General features: G+C 39.9%; 1 protein-coding gene and 1 long non-coding RNA gene across 2 annotated transcripts; one reads left to right on the forward strand and one right to left on the reverse strand.

Annotated features, from left to right (window-relative positions):
* Positions 1-4,027: 4,027 nt before the first annotated feature.
* LOC148188976 (uncharacterized) lies at positions 4,028-6,433 on the reverse strand. The gene is made up of 3 exons (XR_015777309.1): positions 6,294-6,433; positions 5,211-5,286; positions 4,028-5,082 (listed from the first exon to the last, which is right to left on the reverse strand). It is a non-coding gene; the product is annotated as an uncharacterized LOC148188976 (long non-coding RNA).
* Positions 6,434-7,015: 582 nt separating this feature from the next.
* slitrk4 (SLIT and NTRK-like family, member 4) lies at positions 7,016-13,000 on the forward strand. Its single transcript, XM_042493988.2, has 2 exons — positions 7,016-7,325; positions 8,208-13,000. Exon 2 carries the CDS (start codon positions 8,250-8,252, stop codon positions 10,839-10,841), a length of 2,592 nt encoding a protein of 863 aa, XP_042349922.1. The 5' UTR covers positions 7,016-7,325; positions 8,208-8,249; the 3' UTR covers positions 10,842-13,000.
* Positions 13,001-23,007: the final 10,007 nt, after the last annotated feature.

The following is a 23,007-nucleotide window of genomic DNA, read 5'->3' on the forward strand; positions in this document are numbered from 1 at the left end:
CAGTTGCAAGGTCACAGGGACCTTGAGCTTTGACCACCAAATTCCAAAGTCCAAGTGGATGTTTGTGTTGAATTTAAGGAAACTCCCTCGACAATATCTTGAGATAATTTCACGGATCAAGGTCACAGTGACCCTGACCATTGATCCACAATTTTTAATCACTTAATTCTTGAGTCTAAGTGGTAAATTGCACAAAATTTGAGATATTGAGATATTGTGTTCACGAGAATAAAAGGGATGCAGGGTCACTGTGACCTTAACCTTTAACCACTACAATCTAATCAGTTCATGTCTGGGCCATAGTAAACATTTGTGCCTAATTTGAAAAATATTGCCTTTGGTTATCTAGAGAGGTTGTGGAGTTAATGTATTAATAATATTTATATTAATAACAAAGTATCAGTGTCCTGAGTGAAGGCAGCTCATTATGATCAGTGTGATGATTCAGACCTGTTATCTTGTATTCTCACCTCTACCTATAGAACACAGTGCTCTTCACTTGCACAACTGCACTGACACCAGTGTTAAATTTACAGCATCAAGCAGTAAAATCTCAGTGATCTTAATACCACATCACGTTCAGCTCATTTTTACTGCTTACATTAGACTTTCATAAACTGCAGACCGGGTCTCAGAATGAAAGACTGCAGGCCTCTTTTCAGTGGATCATCAGCCTGTGTTGAGACGAGATTTACTGCAGGCTAAAAGTCTGCAGAGGATGCCTTCCACCCAGTGTGTGCCTCATTTTTCCATCACTCCATTATTATACTTTATAGCTGTACAGGATTTTATCATTGGTCCTTACGACCTAAAGGGGAACACTACCTAAATTAAGAAGTCCAATATGTCATCTCCATGGCAGGGGAAAGTTCAATCAATATTTGTGAAAATGAGCTACTCTCTCTCAAAGCCAGAAACCAGTGAAGAAAGTCTAAAGTCTGGAACTGCTCCATGGACAATAAATGGTACCCTGATGTCATGGACCCACAGGGAGTTTATTCTTTATATCCAAATGAGCTTTACTTTTTTATTTTATTTTATTTTATTTTATTTTATTTTATTTTATTTTATTTTATTTTATTTTATTTTATTTTATTTTATTTTATTAAAAATAAATTGTTTTAATTGTTCTTTTAATTGTTCTAAGTTCTGAAACAGAAAATATACACTGAAACTTAGAGTGTGAATAACAAATGTTATTTCCTATATTTTACAGGCACGTAAACCAGGCTATAATAATAAAAATAATAATGACATTATTATTATTATTATTATTATTATTATTATTATTATTATTATTATTATTATTATTATTATTATTATTATTATTATTATTAATATTATTATTATTTGGGGCTGTCCCAGACAAAAGATGATCAACATGAAATAAAAAGATATCTTTAGCTGTGGCTCTTAAACAGTGATCCCTCATTCAACAGTGGAAGACGTTCAAGGATGTTACAAGAAAGTTACCTGAAAATAAACTACAACAAAAAAGAAACAGAAAACTTAAAAAAAAAAAAACACAAGAAAATGACTTTTGAAAATGTGAAAAATGTTTTTTTGTCCTTTTATACCTTTAAATATATATTAATAAGAATTATAAATATAGTTTTCTTGACAGTTTTTTCCCCCTTTTTGGATAATATGTAATAACCTCCCCACAGCTAATTTTCAAGTCATTTTCTTGTCACCTTTAACATGTTTGTCTTGTCTTATTTTTATTTAATTTTATTTTCCCCATGTTTTCAAAAGAAAGCAAACCAATTTTCCAAGTTTCATAGGTTTAAATGCTTGTGGAAGGCACCCAAATGCAAGACAACAAAACTAAGTTAAAGTCCTACTTTTCTTACTACCTGTACATTAGACTTTTAATGAAAGAAAGAAAGAAAGAAAGAAAGAAAGGGGAGAGATCAATCTTAGCTTCTATGGGTGTATTATAAGATAAATGACTTTCCATTTCTTCTGCAAAAGAGAAATAAATTGGCTTTCATGCTAAAACCAGATTGGCATCAACATTAGTTTTGCATCAGTGCTGCTGCTGGCAAACAGCTGCACCAGTACAACAGGTGTGTGTGATCCAGACAGGCCAAAGCCATTGATCAGTGAGCGTGGCAACGCGCCACACTGCTGCAAAACCCCATGAAACATTATTAAAATGAGGAAACAGAGAGAACAGGCCTCACCTGAGCAGCACTACTTCCCTGTCTCCTCCATGCACTGCAGTTGCTTTTGTAACCAGATGGGGGCGACACATCAAACCCTAAACTCTCAGCACAGGAAACATTCCCAGCATTCACAGTGGCTGCAAGGGACAAAACAAGAGCGAAATGAGGGCTGCGACACACGGATGCCTTTAAACGCATAATAAAAGAAATGCTTCATTTAAATTCCAACAAATGGGATTAGAGCACATGAGATTTTAGCTTTTTTTTTCTTCAGTGTTTGGACACAGGAAGCAGTGTCTCAGCCACATGGCCAGACTACCAACGACAGCTGAGACGGAAGCAGAGGCTTTGCCAACTGTCTGGCTCATTCTCTAGTAGGCCTGCTTCCCTCAGGCCACTCACAGCCAGTGTAGGAACATGTCCAAGACTGTCAAATATCAGCACACTCATACACACATTAATCTAAACACACACACACACACACACTGGAAAGACTTGAGGAGGGATGCTTGATTTGCTGCTCTCGTGCAGGTGGCGGAGCTACTTTAGAAGGACTCAGCCACACCCCAGTTTGCATACATCACTGGGAAATCAATCAAGCAACAGAGTGTGGCTCCTTTTTTCATAAATACTTTAGAATAAATTGTATTATAAGGCTGGCAGATTCAGCTGAATGAGAAATAATTGAGGCTGAACGTTCTATCAAAACATGATAACTTACAGTTTGAAGGGTCCTTAATTACCAGCTGGCTCTGTGGAATGGAGGAGGATTGGATCAAAGGGAGACGACTGAAAAATCATCACAAACGCACTTAAAATACACCACTCAGACATCACACTTGCCTTAATGCGTATGGTCCTTTGTGAACTGGTTTATTGTCTGTCACAATATGTCCGTCAAACATGAAATTAATGTGGTTACGGTAAAAGATGAGACATTCCATTTAACTATGCACTTTCCTGAACATAATTATTACCTTTTAATGTAAAGATTCCAACAGAATTAACCCCTGCAGTTAAATAAATCACAATGAATGTGTAATATGATGTCAGCTGCAAGCAAGTATTTTTAATTTTCTGACATGGAAAAGAAAACAAACACTAAAAGCATGTGACATGTTCATAAACAAGTGTGAAGGTTTAATTCAACATCAAGAAGGACACATATGAAACGTGGTGCCCTTTAACCAGAAAGTTTTTGAGCATCAAACACAATTTCCTGCATGGTGATGAATGCTTTTGCACCAATGTGTGCATTTTCTGCATCAATTTATTATGTAAAGGTGGTTAATTTTGTCAAAATAAAAGCTACTCTCATGTTTTTATTGGGGCAAAAAAAATGCACATTTTAAATGAAGAGGGAGACATATTGCCTGGATCCCCCTGAAATTTACACCTATGCTCATGTAACCTTTAACACAATGCTGCATACCATTAACCATTTCTTTCATGGGCTTAAGCATTGTGATAATATGCATGGGACACTTTTGAGGCAGACTGTGTTAAGCATTATGTTAATCTTGACCTTAAAAATAGCAGTTTCATTAAATAATTCCAACTCAGTCTACATACTCACTCTTTTTCCATAATGGTGGTTGAAAGCTCCAATAATAATAACAATAATAATAATAATAATAATAATAATAATAATAATAATAATAATAATAATAATAAAGGCAGTGCATCTTGAGTTGGGATTGTTTTGTCCAACCTTATCTCTGTGGTGTGGCAAATTAAAAAAAAAAAAGCGTCCTGAAAATTACATTTTCTGTGTTTTTAGTTTGTTAATTGCCACTGCATAATAAAAATGAATCATGATTAAATGGCACTATATGTTTTGGAGAAAATCAAATAGCCTCTCTTTGACAAAGTTTTATTGACCAAATACCTCAGTACATGCAATATTGTGGGGTTTCCTGTTGGTGCTGTCCCAAAATATTTACATGATATCTTTTTGGATGAATATTCATCAGTAATGTGGATATAATAAGTTGGTAAAAGAACATAATTGACCGACATGGTAACTGCAGAAAATGACGTCACTTAACTGTAAGGAATGCAGCCCTTAGAACAAGGAAAAAAACCAACATTTATGATATCAAGATATCCAAAATCTTTAACAGTATCTAGTCTCATATCATATCAATATAATACTACCAATATTCATTCAAAAGTATGGAAACTTGGATATAAAGCTTTGCTGTTAACTTATTCCCCTTTGTCACTTAGTATGTACATAAGGAGATGAACTTGAGGCAAAGTAGCACAATAAGTGTTGATGAATATCTTCGATGTATTTTTTTTCTTTTTTTAACCAAGAGTTAATGTTGATAGATTTTCAAAATCAAAAACTATGGATGGTCTGTCAAATATTTTGTCATAACATTATAGCAGGTAGAAGACACCTTCATTTCCAGATCATAGTTGCATAATACGAATCAAATACGCCTAATTAAAAACGAAATGATCAATGCATTCATCATTCGGTGTTTAATTCTTGTCACAGATTTTATTTTGAAATTTTGAAATTATGTAGTGGGTTAATCCAACCTGCAAACTTAGGCCTGTTCTTTCAGTTAACAGAGACATAAGTGTCATAATTTCCAACAACATAAGATCCATCCTCACCGCTGAATCATCATAATTACTAACATTAAACAAATCCACCCGTGCCGCAGGGCCCGCCCGGTGACATCTACACTTCCCATCTTCCCTTTCTCCTGCCTGCTTTCGTGTGTGCGTCACTTGGCTCGGTCACCTGTTGCAAGAGGAAACCAGAGGTGAGGCTTCCGGTGAGGGCCGAACAATGTCAGGTTTCAGCTCCGACTCCCTTTTCTCCCATGGGTGTCAGCTGTATGGGTAAGAGCGCGTGGCGCTGCGCCACGCTGCCTCTAAACTCAGCCCGGGGACTCATCTCACATGAATAAATCAACAGAGACATAGACGCAGAGACAGAGAGATATGGATAGATGTTGTCAGTCATTTTAAGGAGCTTATGCAATTTGGTAGAAAATGATATTAGAAGCAGGGGTGCAGCCGTACCTTGGGGCGCTCAGCTCCTCCTCTTTACCGCTCCATCCATCTCTCCTCTCTCCTCTTTGCTCCGATCGCTTCTCTCCTGCAAAACACACAAAAAGGGAAAGAAAATGTGAACCGCATAAGCCTCTGATTGACTGATTTCCCACCTCCTTCTCCCTTTCCCCCCTCTTGCAGCCCGTCTGACTGCAGCACTCCTGAATAATAACCCCCTCTCCTCCTTCTCTCTCTCTCTCTCTCCTATTTAAAATGCCGCTCACAATGCGCGCTCCCGTGCCCGGTTTTAAGCACACACACTCGTTCTCTCCTTCTCTCTCTCTCTCTCTCTCTCTCTCTCTCACACTCTCTCTGATCGGACCTCGGGGGCGCGCTCAGGCCGTGTCGCGCAAGTCAAGTCCAATGCGACGGTTTGGCAGGTAGAGCTTCTTCTCCTTTATTTTATTACCCCCCAAACACACACTCCTCCTTCCTTTTCATCATCTTTGATCTTGATCCCTTGGAGGTTACTCATACATGAAAAACAACAAAAATCAGCGTCCTTTGTAATGAAATTTCCCAAAACATAATATAATTAGAAAATGAGAATAAAGTGTCAGAAATAAAGCCATGCGCTCAAAATAACAGATTTGTTTCAAGGTCTGAAGTTTTTTTTCCTCCCATTTTCGGTTTATAAGAGAGAGACCCCCCCCCCTCTCGCTCTCTCTCTCTCTCTCTCTCTCTCGCTCGCTCTCTCTCTCTCCCTCCCTCCCTCCCTCCTCCTCTCTCTCCACATCTCTGCATTCTCCTCTTTTAGTCGTGTGGGAAGCTCGGTGAATGCGGCTGCAGAAGGAGCCAGCATACTTATGCGCCTGACACGGATACTGTTCTGTGTTACAGGAGGGGAGAAACGCAAGCTCGCCTTCCTTTCTTTTTTAACTCTTTCCATTTACCTCCGACTGGATATTTTTGGCTATAAAAAAAATCCTCTCCCTAGTTGATTTTGATAACATATTCCAGTGGACCGATGGGAGCGCGGAGTTTCCAGCTCCTCACTTGCAACGACTGCAGCGGACTAAAGGCTGAATAACTGCATTATTCATTTTTACGCACCGGTTTCTGTTGTCCTGACTTGTTTCTCTCTGCTTTTCTTTTGCGTCCGGGAGAGGAGCTTCGATATAGCCCTTCTTGTTTTGTTTAACATCCGTCCTTTTAAAGAAAAAAAAATCCAGTTGGATGAAGACAGAAATGTCTTTTGCCGCTGCGTGCGAATAAACTGAAGAGAAAATAACTGTTTGCACGCGCTCAGAGCAAAGAACTGGATTTATGCTGCCTCCATGGAAAATAACGCACTGATACACACAACCTGATGGGAGCGTTTTGGCTGCTTTCGCCCTCTGAAGCATTATCCCTGTGCGCAACTTCGCTCGAAACAAACCAGTATTTATTCATTGGATCGTTGGGGGTTGCTGAGCCGAGCTGAAGCCAGACGCACAGTGTTGGCCACCCTCTCTCTCTCTCTTTCTCTCTCTCTCTCTCTTTCCCATTTTCTCCTCCGCTCATCCTCCGTTTTCCAGAAAAAAAAACTCCAAGAATGACGGACTTATTTCACCGTATCACCGACCGCCTTGCGCCTTTTTTCACGCCTTGGAGTCGCCGGACGCGCTGTCAAGATCTCTAAAAGCTGTCTGCCTCTCCCTTTCTCTCTCTCCCTATCTTTCTCTCCTCTGCTTCCTCGCCGTCTCTCTCTATCTCTCCTGCAACCAAATGAATGCTCTCCCATGGAGGTAGTACAACCACCTTGGGGACCAAACGACCAGAGGGGTGATTTTTCCAAGCAAGAGGAGCCCGTCAGCAAGAGACGCATCGGGTGAAATCGGAGCTCCCCCCTCCTCCTCCTCCTCCCCTCCTCCTCCTCCTCCTCCTTTCTCTCCATCTCCACCCGCACCCCCGCCAGTTTACTTGGCTCAGGTTTGATATACAGTAGCCTACATGGGGATATAGGGGGCTGGAGAAACCTTGTTGCGCCCCGAGAACTGTCTGCATTCTACTTCAGCTGGGAGGACTGTTTGCGCACATCCATGTCTCACCAATGCTGCCCCGTGTCTCCAGAGGGAGCCGCATTCACTACCACCCCAGCTTTGGGTAAGTCTGTTTTTTTCATCCTTTAAAATGACCTGATTTTTATTTTATTTTATTTATTTATTTATTTATTTTTGAAGAATTGAGCTGCATTTTTCTTTATTTTTCAATTTGGTGTCAAATTTGGCGAAAAATAAAGCTGCTCTGTGTGATTAATTCGTGCCGCTCAAACCCTCTCAACATGTCAGCAATGGGCACAGTCCCAATTCTTCCTCTTCCCGTCGCTCTCACAGTTGCTTTCCTAAATAACCTGAATGTGCTGCTTAGTGGCGGCGGTGGTGGTGGTGGTGCGGCTGCTGACTGGCTCCAAATGAGACCTCCACGATAAAGAGAACTGCAGCCGTTTGACTTTGATTATGTTGAATATGCTGAGAGGTGAAGAATATAGTCGTGCTGCCGTCTTAGACATTTTCAGAAATGGTGCTTCACGCTTTGGGTATCAGAATAAGATGCATAGATGTGCAGCAGCTCCCAGGTTTCAGTAATTTCGGGAACATATGGTACTTTTCCTGCAGTGTTGAATAATCTGTATCAAAGATTTGTGGCTTCTAATCATGAGAGTGAATCACTGTGTCAAACTCACTACAGTGATTCCAATTTTTTAAAAAAGTGCAGTAATTAAAAGGTGCACCTTGAACAAGTATATTTGCATATTGTCTCATTAAAAATATGTTTATGTGGTTTTTACAATTTAAAAAATGCTTAAAATGATTTAAAATCTAAAGTATATCCAATGTCAAATATGCATTTTGATGGTTTGCTTTCTGTGTGTGTATGTGTGTTGTCTGTCTGTGTGCGCACATGCGTCTCTGGGCTTCTATGCACATACGTGCGCCTGTGTGTGTGAATGCTTGTGCATGCACCTGTCTCTTCCCCTCTCCAAAGGTTACTAAATGGTTTTCTGGGGGAGGATTTCTAACCGGCAAGATGCTGCTCGTACTCCTGCTGGCAGCCTTTTCTTCCTCCATCTCCGGCTCCCTCTCCTCCTCCCTCTCCTCCCCCTCTATGTTGGACGGACCTCAGATGGCAGACCCGTCCGCCTCGGACTTGATGGCCGAGACCTGCAGCGCTTGCTCCTGCATGTCGGTGGAAAACGTGCTATACGCCAACTGCGAGAAGATCACTGTCTATCGACCCACACAGCTCATCCCGCCGCCCTCGTCCCTCTACCACCTGAATTTCCAGAACAACTTCTTAATCATACTCTACCCAAACTCGTTCCTGAACTTCACCCACGCTGTGTCACTGCAGCTGGGGAACAATAAACTGCAGAACATCGAAGGTGGAGCATTCATGGGGATGAGCGCGTTGAAACAGCTGCACCTGAACAATAACGAGTTAAAGGTGCTGCGAGCAGACACTTTTCTAGGGATAGAGAACTTGGAATACCTACAGGCTGACTACAATTTGATAAAATACATTGAAAAGGGAGCATTTAACAAACTGCACAAGCTAAAAGTGCTCATCCTGAATGATAATCTCATACAGGCACTTCCTGACAACATATTTCGCTTTGCCTCGCTCACACACCTGGATATAAGGGGGAACAGGATCCAGAAGCTTCCTTATTTGGGGGTTCTGGAGCATATTGGGCGCATTGTAGAACTGCAGCTGGACGACAACCCCTGGAACTGTACCTGTGATCTAGCACCTCTTAAGGCATGGCTTGAAAATATGCCCTATAACATTTTTATCGGCGAGGCCATATGTGAAACCCCAAGTGACTTGTACGGGAGGCTCCTGAAAGAAACCAACAAACAGGAGCTTTGTCCCATGGGAACAGGAAGTGACTTTGATGTTAGGATGCCGCCCGCACCACCTGATAATGGGCAGTCCCCCTCCAAAATGTCCCCAACCACTGTGGCTCCCATTGCCACAAAATCGCCAAAAACCACAGATTCATCCAAGATTTACGGTAATGGTATTGTAGCTGGTTTACCCCCTTTTGGAAGAAATAGCCAGATTGTTTCCTTTCAGACACGGACCCCTCCATTTATGTGTCCACAGCCATGCAGCTGTAAAGCCCACCCTTCTGACTTTGGCATCAGTGTCAGCTGTCAGGAAAGGAATATTAAGAACTTAGCTGATCTCATTCCAAAACCACCAAATGCCAAGAAACTTCACCTGAGTGGAAATTACATCCGTGACATAAGCCCGTCTGATTTCCAAGGCTTTGAGGGCTTAGATTTGCTACATCTTGGCAGCAATCAGATAGTCACAGTCCAGAAAGGTGTGTTTGCTAACCTCACTAATCTGAGGAGACTGTATTTGAATGGAAACCAGCTTGAACAGTTACACCCAGAGATGTTTTTGGGTCTGGCAAACCTACAGTACCTATATTTGGAATACAATGCCATAAAAGAAATCTTAGCGGGTACCTTTGACTCCATGCCGAACCTACAACTCCTGTATCTCAACAACAATGTTCTGCGGAGTCTCCCCGCATATGTGTTTGAGGGTGTCTCTTTAGCCAGGCTGAATCTGAAAAACAACCACTTCATGACCCTACCAGTGAGTGGTGTCTTGGACAAGCTGCAATCATTGACCCAGATAGACCTGGAAGGGAACCCGTGGGAGTGTTCCTGCGATCTTGTTGCCCTCAAACTCTGGCTAGAGAAGCTAAGTGATGGAGTGGCTGCCAAAGAGGTGAAATGTGCCTCCCCTGTGCAGTTCTCCAACATTGAGCTGCGTCTCTTGAAAAATGAGATCCTGTGTCCTAAGCTTGTTGCAAGACCACCGTTTATTCTCACTAGCCCCACCCCTGTTTTGACCTCAGTCTCGCCTGCTGGAGTTGGCAAAGCACCACCGGGAGGGCCTGTGCCTCTCTCCATTATGATCCTCAGCATCCTCGTAGTGCTTATCCTTACTGTATTTGTGGCCTTCTGCCTTCTAGTCTTTGTCCTGAGGCGGAATAAAAAACCAGTGGGCAGGCAGGAGGGGCTCGGGGATCAGGAGTGTGGCTCCATGTCATTGCAGCTCCGCAGACACAGCCACAAATCCGGCAAAAAAGGCTCCATCCCAGGAGACGACTTGGGAGGCGAGACATTCATCCCCCAGACCATTGAGCACATCGGCAAGAGCCACACCTGCGGGATCGGACGCTCCTCAGACATGGACGCCGGGTTCAAGTTTGCAGACTCCCAGAGGCAGAAGATCATCCTCCGGAACAGCGCTGACAAGGATAAAGACTCGCTTTCCACCTTGGAGCGCAACAAACGCCTCAGCACCATCGACGAACTCGAGGAGTTCCTCCCACACCGAGAGCCTAGCATGTTCATCCAGAACTTCCTGGACAGCAAAAGAGATTTCAACAGTATAGGGATGGGCGGGTACGAAATCCGCTACCCAGAGAAAACGCTGGATAAAAAGATGAAGAAGTCGTCGCTGATAGGCGGGAACCACAGTAAGATCGTGGTGGAGCAGAGAAAAAGTGAGTATTACGAGCTGAAAGCCAAGCTCCAAGGAACGCCTGATTACCTGCAGGTGCTTGAGGAGCAGACTGCACTGAGTAAAATGTAGGGATTGTTGTGTTTGATTTAGTGCATTGATTACACCCACATACAGGAGGAAGTCAGACACATACATATAGGCAGACAGACAGCCAAATACATCTGCCTTTCTCTGGTTCTTTCTCCCTCTCTGGCCACACACACACACACACACACACACACACACACACACACACACACACACACACACACACACACACCATTCAACCCCCCTCCCAGTTCTCTATCCTCATTTCCCTCTCTGCAGCCACACATGCACACACACTCCCACACACAGCGAAAAAGTGCCTTCTGGAAATCCTTAATGACCAATGCAGAGATGGACAAAATGGCTCCACACTACAAAAGCTATTACTAGAATCAGCGTGGATCTATTTCACAGTTTAAGACCTTTTTGGATTATCCATGCCACTACATGTATGAATCCCACATACATACCACAGGACACCCTAAAAAGCAACCAGACAGTCATAGTATTTTTTTGCTGCTAATGAAATGGGTACTTATCTTCTTATTTTTGTTGTTCTTGTTGTTCTTTTTTTCTCCTCCTTTTGTTTTTCCAACCAAATCAAAGGGTCTTGAAAACAGTGCTTGAGAATATACCTTGCCGTCTTCAACCCCTCATTTTAAAAAAAAAAAATACGAGAAAAATAAAAAAAGGAGGGCTGGTTGTTGTTCTTTTGCTCTGGAAAGTATCCAAAATCTTCTGGGATGAGATTAAGAGTTGGTGACTCAATGGATGCTACTTTGCTATTTTTTTTTAAATTTTATTTGCGGGGATGTTCTGTTTGTTCTTGGGGATGCCCTCTGGAGTCGGCTGCAGACTCTCCGCCACCTTGTCTGGATTACACACCAGTAGCGGTACACCTGCTCTTTGCCGGGAGGCTGAGCGGCTCCTGTTTAAGGCATTGCGAAAAACTCTTTTTGGGGGGGGGGGGTGATTTCATGACTTGTTCTCTTTGTGTAAAGAGCCATGTTAAATATAGTGTCTTCTGAATGGAGTTGTGTTTCTCTTCAAAATTGCTACTTACAGTCAACTGTATGTTTTGGGTGAAATCTAACGGCACATAACACTGTCAGAGGACGTTGTTTCTGAAAAATGAAAACCCAAGGATAAAAAAATTACAAAGCTGCTTGCCATGTAAGCGTAACCTGGAATTTATTTTGTAAGTCTTACATTATTTGTATCTGTGGGACTGGTTTGTAAATTACAAGGAAGGACAAACATCTACACATGCGCACACACACTGTACGACGGAGCATCATCATCAAGAGACTACAAGCCAGAATTATCAGACAAACAGCTAATATAATTCAATCGGTGATCCACCTCCCCTTGTCAGCTCTCAATTCGTAGTAAAGAAAAAATTTAACATAGTTAATTTATTTTTCTATGCAGGATTATTTAAAGAGTTATTGGTATTATTTAAAAAGAATAATACTCAGAGAGTGGAAAGGACTTGATAGAATGATGCATCAGAGCTAATTCAGGCCACCAGAAGTGACTGTTGAGTCGATTCAAGGGTTCTTGTTTCTCTCAGTCCGCTGAGGAACTCGACCCGCCGGACGAGGGTTGTGAAATGTGATCTGTGGTGTTTCCTTTTTATTGTGTCGCACGACAAGCCGAGGCCTGATAGAGTCTGTAAAGTTTTCAAGCAGTTTCCTTATTCTTATATCTCCCACAGTATCTTGTAAAAGGTTTTCTTATTAACATTATGCAACCAAAATAAATGTGCATTAAACTTTGATATGGTTCCAGAATGGTTGGGATGGGAATGGAGACATTCAAGGAAACTGAAGCTCTAAATTGTCAGATCTGGGCCGAATCATATCATAAAACACCATGTGCAATATTAGTAAAAGAAAAAAAATGCTCGGTCATGATGGCTTCAAATAATTTTGTTTAATTTATTTAGTTTGAGGTTATATTGTCAAGGCAGGTTCTCTTTCAAAATTCTTTTATCAACTTAACTCTATCCGGTCCTTATTTAAAAAGTATTGTTACGTTAAAATTATGAGTGTTTATTGACATTACAAATGAATAGAATGTATCTTGGAAAGTATAATAAATACAATTTTCTATCGGTCATAAATCTCCTGTATATTGGTTAATTTTCTCTTGTATAATCATGTTGAAATCAAAGGTATTAAAATCGGCACCTATTTGCACTGTGTCCCCCTATTTCTTTTAGTTGACATCCTCTGAGCTTTTTCAAGGTGGCTGTGCTTTAAGAAAGAAACAAAAAAAAAGATTCTTCCAGTGAAATTTCCAGCTCCTTAAAACCCTGTGTTGACTTTTTCCTATAGCTAGTGGGGTTGTGTGACAGCTCAGTGTTGGGCAGACTCCATCTCGAGTGACAGAATGTACCTTGTTTTGTTCATGTACAAACACTGGCTGCCCTTCAAGAATAATAAACAGTATGTTTGCTTAGTGTGATTAGTTCAAGGAAGCTGTGGAAACTATGAGACTAACTGTTTGTTGCACCTAAGGCCATGAAACCATTTGTGCTCTGCTATAGAGTTCTGAACTACATCAGAGGTGTTGCTGTGTGTTACGCCATTGCCACCATCTTTATTTTATTTTTTTTAATTTTTGGACCACATCAAATCCCCTTCAACAGGATAGTTCAGATATTTTGAAGTGGGATTGTAAGAGGTACTTATCTATATTAAACACAATAGATGGCAGTCAGTACGCTCCCAGTTTTGTAAAGATTGCAGAAGAACCCCCACAGACATTAAGCAATGCACTGCTGTGGATGGGGGACCGGCGGCAAAACATATTTAAGCCACCTGAAAAAGGCATACCATTACATGATCAGTATCAGTTAAGGCATTGCGATTTTAAGCAAAAATATTTATGCCAAACTAAACATTTGAAGCTTGGAATTCAAATTCTGGTTTTGTGCTGGTTTTGTGGTTCAGATCTCTTTGTGATGCTCCAAAAATGTCAGTCAGATCTCAAACCATTTATTTTTTGCCTGTGTTGATGTAGCCTCATTCAGTTTCCTTTGCGTGTTATTTTCTTGCGTCTTTTCCTGTTATTTCCGCATCCAAACGTCCCAAATTTGCTCTCACTTTTGAGGCGTTTGAAGCTTTTTCTGGCACAGGCCTCATTGTGTTGCAGGTATCACCGCTCCCATCTGTTTTTAGGCACCTATCAAACATTCATGCCTGTTCCATTTTAGGGTTAAAAATTCAGATTTCCTGTTTCCGTGTTAATCCAACCTATGGGGCTTTTGGGAAACCAAGTAGCAGAAAGTATGACTCATCCAGACGCCAGAGAATTGTCCTCATTAATTATTAATACCCTTGGCAGTTATAAACTAAAAAAGGGATGAGGTAGTGTGGGGTGGTATGAATCTGATACGTCCGCCCCCTCTAAACTCTCGCTCTCTTTCTTCCCCGTCTTTCCTTCTTCCTCTGTTATATTCTCAATCATATGACTCTGTAATAGAGCAGAAATATCGTTTGGATGCTTAAAAAAAGATTGAAATTGGCTGGAAAAGTGTCTTTTTCAGCCCAACATTTTACTGCAGTGACTTGGCTCCTTTGCAGGGCTCTGTTCCTGGAAGCTCCAGGGGTCCTTCAGGGGCTGCCATGGCATCACTAGAAACTGGAGATATATTTTTATTTTCACTGTAATTTTACTGGCTAAGTACAATGAAAATCATACAAGAAGCTTTGTTGATTTTTTTTTTCTTCTTCTCTCCCTTTTTGCTGTTATCGTCTCACCTGCTGCAGAGACAGCTCTGCAGTTCTGTTCTGACTCCTAACTGTAAAATCATCTCTGATGTGCCTTGGAGTACGTTCTTATCTGATGAGGCTGCTTGGTGCACGCGTGTTTAGTTGGTTGGAACTGCAGTGGGAAAGTGTTTGGAAAGCAGTGCTGGAATAGAAAAGCTGCATGTGTAGATGGTGGACGTGGCCACTAGGGGCGCTGTGAGCTAAGAACACAGCAGAGGGAGTGAAATGGTGTGACTGGGCTGCAGGAGGAATACTGTTGTCTAGAGGCTTTTGGTTACAAATGGAATAAGACAAGAAATACTTTTCATTAGTTCTGTGAAGCATTTTCTTAACTTTGCACCCTTTTCTGGGCATTAAAGGAAAATCTTTTTAGAGGCTGCATAAAAGGCTTCATGGTGATTTTCTGAAAATCTACATCTGATTTGTTTTTTCTATTTTGTGTTGCATGTAGGAGCAATTTTTTCCCATCAAATGTTTGTTTAGAATGTGTTTTTTTTCTGCATCAGAGATAGATTGTTTCATCTGAGATTAAACACATATTGAACACACCTGTGGGAAATTAACCTCTTTCTCTTTGGTGTGTCTTATACGGTGGTGGTTCCCAACCTGAGGTGAATGACATAAGACAAGAGGAAAGGAAAGAACGAAAAATATAACCATTCTTCTTCAAAACCATCTTATAGATGTATGTTTTCTTTTTGTCTGTATAACTGGATTCATAATGACAGTGCTGTTAATATTCTAAAAAGTGTTCAAACTAAAGAATGCAATAGTTTGAGATAAATAAGTAGAAACGTCCTTCTGTTAAAGGGTCATGAGCCAATAAGGTTGGGAATCGGTGTGTTAAATCATCAGAATGTCATTGGATCAACATTTTTACGATGTTATTCAGAATTTATTTTACACATTTTGTTTTGGATTTAATTCTGTCTTGAACTACACACATGCAGATTAGTATGCAAAGGTAGCGCTTTTTAAACAGTGCTTGGAAGCACTGGAACTAACCCTACAGTGCTTAAACACAGCATGACAGTTTCAGAAGAGATGGAAATTTTGTGCAATTAAGATGATTTTGAATCACTTTTTGAAATTGGACAATTATTGTCACAGGTGCCGCCATAATTACAAGACACAGATTGTCTTACGAAGGGTAAATGTTTGATTTTTTTTTAAGGAAACATGCTCGTGTTACCTGTGATGATAATATGCCGGAATCAATCTTTCTTTTTTATCTCTGTTTTACATCATTTACCTTTTTCTTTTGTCACTGTACATCATTTGTTCTGGTTGACTGTTTCCTCTTGTTCAACTTGGATATTCCCTCAGCTGTCTTCCTCTACCTTTTACTCTCATATCCTCCCTTTGAGTTTTTTTCACTTAAAAAGAACACAATTAATATATTTATGAGATACCTCTTTTTCAAAAGGGTAGATTTGACTAAAACTAAAAAAAAAAAAAAACAGAAGTCATCTTTTTATTGTATTAATGAATTTCCTTTTGTGTTATTTGTGAAAACAAAAGTCCACAGTCTCTTGCCGTACTTGTTGGAAACTGAAAAGAGAAATCAGGCTTTATTTGTTTCTACAGTGTAGCAGTGAGTCAAAACCACTGAGTGAAATAGTTTAATTTTAGGATACTTAGTTGGTTTTTTTTTTGGTTTTTTTTTTATAATAGCTGCAATATCACAGATATTCAAAAGGCCTGTCAATGTCTATGCAGGAAATGTTGCTTACTGTTGAACTGATGGCACCTACCTGTTCAACAGAAAACAGACTCCATGTAGGTCTTCATCCTTTCCTTCAGTGTTCACCAATGAAAGGAAAACTAAAAGCCAACCACAGATTCACTCTCATTTCAGATTCAGCGTTGTCAACTTGGTGTTTTGCCTTACTTTATGTGTGATTTTTTGTTGTTGCATCTGCAAGCTTAGATTTTTATTGGATGTGTGCTGGTTCTACTTGCTACCTTCTTATAAAGTCCCAACATCACCCGCGAGCAGTTATTGGCTCTGGAGCCAGACACACTGTTTGCGGCCCCTAAACGTTCTGACTACATCAAAATAAGAGGAAAATAAGAGCATACAGACAGGGCATATTCTCCGCAGATTAATGCACCAAAACACTCTACTAGTGAATTAGAAGTGATGATTGAGAGGGATCACCGTTGCTGTTTTTTTAGGTAAAATCCTGCATTGTATATTTTTATAGTCTATAGTGTTTTTATGAGTTTGTCTTTGTCTTTGTCGGATTTGAATCTTGAGCTGGACTTCATGGGTCAAAATACTGTGTTTTCATTATGAAATGAATGCTGTACACATTTCAGTTTTATGTATCTTTTCTACAATCCTGGCTGCCATTGGTTTATATTCATTCCTGTTACCTACCATTCCTGTTACCAAACTATTGAAACTAGACCACGTTGTGTGATTCACCACAATGACATCAAGCCTGCTTCCTTTTTTTTTTAAACGGAGGTGACATTATTGTTGTATTGTGCAGTCTGAAAAGGCTCTATAGCAATTTTACACATGAAAGTCTGTTTATGTGTCTCAAGAAGTACTACTGAGCTGTAAAAAAAGTGTTGTAAATGGACTGCAGTTATATAGCTTTTTCTTGTCTTAGTGGCCTTTTAAAGTGCTTTACAACCTACAACACAAGCACCACTCAGCCATTACCACACAGGTGGCAAAGGCTACCATGCAACATGCCACCTGCTCATCAGATCCCGATGGAGTGCTCATAGGGTGATTCCAATGATATGCACCCAATTTTCAGCACTGGATTTCAGCATCTTGCCTAAGGAGACTTTGACATGTAGACTGCAAGTGACTCCAGATATCAAACCACTGACCTTTCTACTCTCAATCCTCTGCATTACATCACCCTTCAACATTTATGCACTGACAAAAAATAATCAGACTTGATGTTCAGTGTGATGGACTAACAACTCAAGCAAATTTTAAAAAGAGTCCCTATGGTATTGTAATATATGGATACGAATAAATGCCGGGAATAACAGACAAAACAGCAGCATTGTTTGCAAAATAGTAAGCCTTGAAATAAAGAGTCAGGAAGTTTGCAAAGATTGTGCTAAATCATGTGAAATCACTGGTATGGTGTTTTAAATTATGCTTTCCTGCTCAATATCCACCAATCAGCCAAAACATTAGAACCATTGGTGGGTGAAGTTTACATTGATCATCTCATTACCTTGACATGGCCTCCAGACTCCCCAGATCCCAATCTCATTGAGTATCCGTGAGACTGTTGCACCATCTGACAACCCACAGGACTCAAAGGATCCCAAGCCAACATTTTGGTGCAAGAATCCAAGGAGGCCCCATAATGAACTGTGGGTACTTCTGGGGTATTGCACGATAATATATATAGTATAAAATACCCTACCCTACCCTAATAGATTTCAAAATTGACCAAGTTACCAGTGTAGATTTCTTGAATCATAAAAACAGTAGGTGCACATTGCACAATACACATAACAATATGAAAAATCAATAAATACATTTTGAATGACCAATGAGAAGTGCGGATGCCTTACACAATAAAAACCATTTAGTACACACTACACAGTATAAAGTGCAATACAAAATACCCAATTAACTACACTACACTATGTCAAGATAAGGTAACATCTAACATCCTTTTCCACTAAGGTAACCAATATTGTCTATCCAGGATTAATGCTGACATGACGGATAGATCAAAATCCAGCTTACAGGAAAAACTGTTACAATTTGTGATATTAAAAAAAAAAAAATGTCAGGGACTCAATTCCATTCTTCAATGGCTTGTATTGGAAAGTCAGTTGGGCAAAAGCAGATCTTCGTTTCGGGGCATTGCAGCAATCCCTAGAAGCAGACTTTGAGGTGGAGTACTTGGGCTGAAACAGTGTTTGGGTGGGTGGTGTATGTCAAGCGGCATCCATATGAGTGCCAGGACCCATGGTTTCCCAGTAGAACATTGCATTGCAACCAGATTTGCAAAGTTCATGCTTCATGCACCAGTAGTGTAATTGCTTTGGCTAATTGGTGTAAATTTGTAATGCTGAATCCAGTGTTGGTTCCAGTAGTGTTAATTAATGGGCCAAAGCAAATTTTAAATATATATAATATACTTTCATGTAATATTTGTTTGGATAACCATTGTGCATGCATCACCATCGGTTCCTCTGTTGGCTTTAATGCTGCAGTTGTTCACATTGATGTATACATTCCATAATGGACCCGCTGACTCTTTTTTCACCCCTCTGTTTGTATACACATTTGCATTAATTACATTTTCTCTTTGACACCACCTTAGTAAGCTGTGGTGACCCATGCCTGCTGAATGCCAGCAATGTGCTCAGGAATGGTAGCTACCGGAGCGATTTTTGGCATCAGCTGCAGTCGGGCGTCCATTTGAGGAGGGATGAAAGGGGATGGCATCTCCCCGGTTACCGCAAATTACCCAATGCATCCCCAATGAGAGGAAAACAATGCCTCGCCTCCCCACCAGCTGCTTCATTAAACATGGACAAATCCACCAGTGCTGCTCTGTTGTAGCTACTTGGCTGCCATTTTAACACCATTTAGTGACATTCATAAAAGCAGAGGGTAGGAAATCTGTCACCTGCCCGTTGAGGCCATCACAGCCTCAAGAGGTGATACAAGGGTTTGCGTGTGGTTCTTTAGCGCTAGAGGTGAAACTTTACAGCATAACTGTGCAAACTTTCAACAGTGGCACGGCACTTTCACACAAACCAGTAGCACAATGTGATGTGCTAAAATCTATCTCTCCCTTTTTCTCTAGCTTTAATTCAATGTGCTGACAAATTAAAGACCACATTCCAGTCAAATTTCACAGCCCCTCCAGATCCCATTTCGCCTCCATGTCCACACCATTAAATTCATTTCGTTTCCCATTCAAATTCTGTCCTTTGAATACTTTTTTTTCACCAGCTTGGTCAAAAAAGGATAATGAGTTTCTGACCAAAATGAGATATCCACATTCTAAAAAAGTGACACCTGCTCTCACAAAATAATTGAGAGAATTAAAGTAAGTCACCATTCAGCGATACTATTATTACCTGTCTTGGAGACTGCAGTTCTATTTTGTGTTTGGTGTGAGGAGTGAACCTCAGGGAGCATCATTTATTTTTAAAAGATTGTATCATGTAAGATTTCTGTTGTCAAAGCATTGTTTCACACAGTGCACTAATTTGTACATTTGTTGAATTTGAGTCCAGGAGTGTAATGAATCTGTAATGCTGCGTCATTTTGGTGTAAGATTCTCAAGGTCAGTTAGTGAACTGTGGTTTCCAATACAAAAAGACTGTTAAAGTGGACAAGATAAGTGTGGATCATAAAGCATATTTTGGAATAAATGCCATGTTACTGTTACTGTTAACTGTTTGGAAATTAACTTCAAAATGTAAAAAAAAAATAAGGTTAAATTTCAAGTTTTTATCTCATACACAATGAAATCAGTAAAAATACACACACTCCCTCCCAATCTGACCTAAAATGTATGAAAATGTCTGGCACTGTATAGCAAACTATATTTAAATTTTAAAATACTACAGTCCACCTCCATGCTATTTTAACCACACTCAGGGTGCATTTGTAAATGTAATCTGATGCTCCTCACTAAAATGACAGTGTTTTTATACGAAAAAATAGAGCACTCTATTTCTACACAAATTAATGGTTAGGTTAATCACACATTCAGTCTGCTGATCAGAGAGTGTTGCATTGTGATTAACATTCCAGCAGTGCTCTGAATTTGCAAAAGGTCTAGTTTGTGCACTTTTGCACTTGAGATTTCTGAACATACCCTTGATAGACATCTTCCTCACCCTTCTGTTACATTAGTTGTATCTTAACTTACCCTGTTATCATTCCTAGGCCTTGTCCAAATGAACACAGGTATTTTTGAATAAATGAAAAACAAAAAAAAATATAGGTGAAGTCCCATCAAGAGCTAAAACAACAACACAGGTGGTGATACAACTGTAACCCTAAAGCCACATAAATAAGATGCTGACTAATCAGAAGCCTGGAAAAAAGCTATAATTGGAAGGATACCTGAAGTGGTCTTGGTAGCACACTGACACCTCTGATACTCAATATCATGGAGGATAAACTGTTCATTTATACGTAAACATGTAAAACGTCCTGTTGGCAAGGTCAAACTAGCACTTATTTTGATTATGCCTGCTATACCAAAAAATGTTGTATTTGTGATGCCTCAAAAATGGGATAACAGTGCACGCACAGGCATTTCAGGCCCAGACACTCAATTTTTCCTGTCTACACGGCAACACTGAAAATACAGTTTCTGGAAAAAAAAGAAAAAAGAAAAAAAATTCTTCACCCTAGATGAAGTTCACAAATGGTCAGTTTTCAGTGACCTAAAATACAGTTTGTGTATGGGCGGAAAGCCAAAAGGCATAGAAAAAGCAACATTTTTAAAAAACACACTGGTGTGGACTAGGCCTCCTTGGTGCTCTTATTTATTTGACTAGACTTTTAGAGATCAAATAATCTGATTTTTATAGTGGTAAAGCAGGTAAAACAAATGTTAAAATGGCTCAGTTCTATCAAATGTCCCAATAACCCATAACAGAGCCAGCCACCAAAACCCTGGAACAAGCTCTGATAAATTGGAATCTGCCATGAGAAGCCCAATGTCTGCTGTGAGAGTGGGTCTGTAATCCCAACTCAACTTCACCTTACTTCAACCTGACTGAAAGTCTCATCAGCCACAATCATTGAAAACTTGTGGGTGTGGCTCCTTTGCAGGTGTATAAGCATGCTTTGAGGGATTTTGTAAACTGCACCTAGCTGTGTCTACTCATTATTTCTGAGCAGCTGTATTAGTGAAAAGGACAGTGGAAAAGTAAAAAAAAAGAAAGTACCTTCAATCCACTCGGTATGCATATGGTTGTTGTACACTATAAGAAGAAGAAACAAATTCCAAACGGTGGTAAACAGTATCAGCAGAAAGTATTAAATCTTTTGTCCTTAATTGGCAGTGACATTTTAAAGTGTCTCAATTGACCTTTTTCACAGCAGACATTTTGACTTGTCATAGCAGGAAAAGCACAAGTGTGACACATTTTGTTAATGATGACTCAGTTCCATCAAATGTCCCAGTAAGCCAGTAAACACAATACCAGGACCTTGGAACAATCTCGCATAAATGGAGTTGTTAATTGTTATCAATTACACTGGCATGTTTGCTATGAAAAAGATGTTATCTTTTCTGCTTATTGTATACAGTATTACCTACATACCAAATTTTAGAGCACAGCATATGGTTTTATGCTAGCAAATATACAAGAAATCAGTGTGCTTTACTGTTTTAAGCTCAAACTTTGACTTTGGAAAGTCACTTCCAAGTAAATGCATAAACAGTTAGTATATTACTTTTCAAATAATTCTACAGTTATTTTAGATTTTCTGACGTGTTCCAAGAGCTGTTTCACTTATTAAGCTGCACAAACTGCGTGAGAGTTTGTTTTGATAGTTTTGTGGTTGTTAAAAAAAAAGTATACTGCAATACTTATTGATATACAAATGGTGTACGTGTGCAGTATAAAATGTAACCCAGTACACTTTGTTTAGTACATGTACATGTATTTACTCTGCATGTGTTTGTTTTGTTCAACACATGGTATGGCAAATGGTAAAGCTAATTGATTTCTTGCACACCAACTGAAAAAAAAATGCAGTATGGAATTGGAAAACAGACCTCCTTTACTTTTTTAAGGTCTTCTTGTGACTTCTGTTTCCTTGAACACTAGCTGTCATCCCTCTTCTCCTACATTTTCTGTTTTTTGTATCTCGCTGCATATTTGCCTTGATGCAAATGGAGAGAGCTAGTATACGCAAATCATTTTGCTAAGTAAATGTCACAGTATGACACATACATAATACTTTCACACATCGGTTTTGTGTTTGCTATTGGGCAATGGTTTCCTCTGTAATTACAAGCTTTGCTTGTAGATGTATTTCATTGTTTTAGGTAGTCTAACAGCATATGTTGCTGGGTGGTGTTGTCAATAGTTAAGCTAATTATGCTTTATTTTAATTGATTTTAGTTGAGTAAAAGGAAATGCTCAAGTTAAGTACCATTAACTTTGGTAAAGTACTTAGCCACTTTACACCTGTGAAGCTCTAAATCCCAGTCATTTAGAATTATCACCATTAAGCAGCCAAAAGCCTTGAAAGTCATTAAAATCCTTATAATTTGAAAGATGAGGCTTGAAAATCATTGTTAAACCAGTTGATGTTAGCTTGGGAGCAGCTGCATGCGGAACGTATCCGAGCGCAAGCTATGATTAATGTGCTGCTGTTCCCCCTGGGTGCAAACCTACACCTGTTTCTATTTTATTACATTGATCTATGAGAGATCAATGAAGGCAGGGGAACA

Source organism: Plectropomus leopardus, chromosome 8 (assembly GCF_026936395.1).
Source record: "Plectropomus leopardus strain MGB_pleo_1.0 chromosome 8, ASM2693639v1, whole genome shotgun sequence".
Taxonomy (NCBI): domain Eukaryota; kingdom Metazoa; phylum Chordata; class Actinopteri; order Perciformes; family Serranidae; genus Plectropomus; species Plectropomus leopardus.

What these genes read in the sequence shown, in the direction of transcription:
- slitrk4 (XM_042493988.2), top strand. Translation starts at nt 8,250, where the DNA reads ATGCTGCTCGTACTCCTGCTGGCAGCCTTTTCTTCCTCCATCTCCGGC.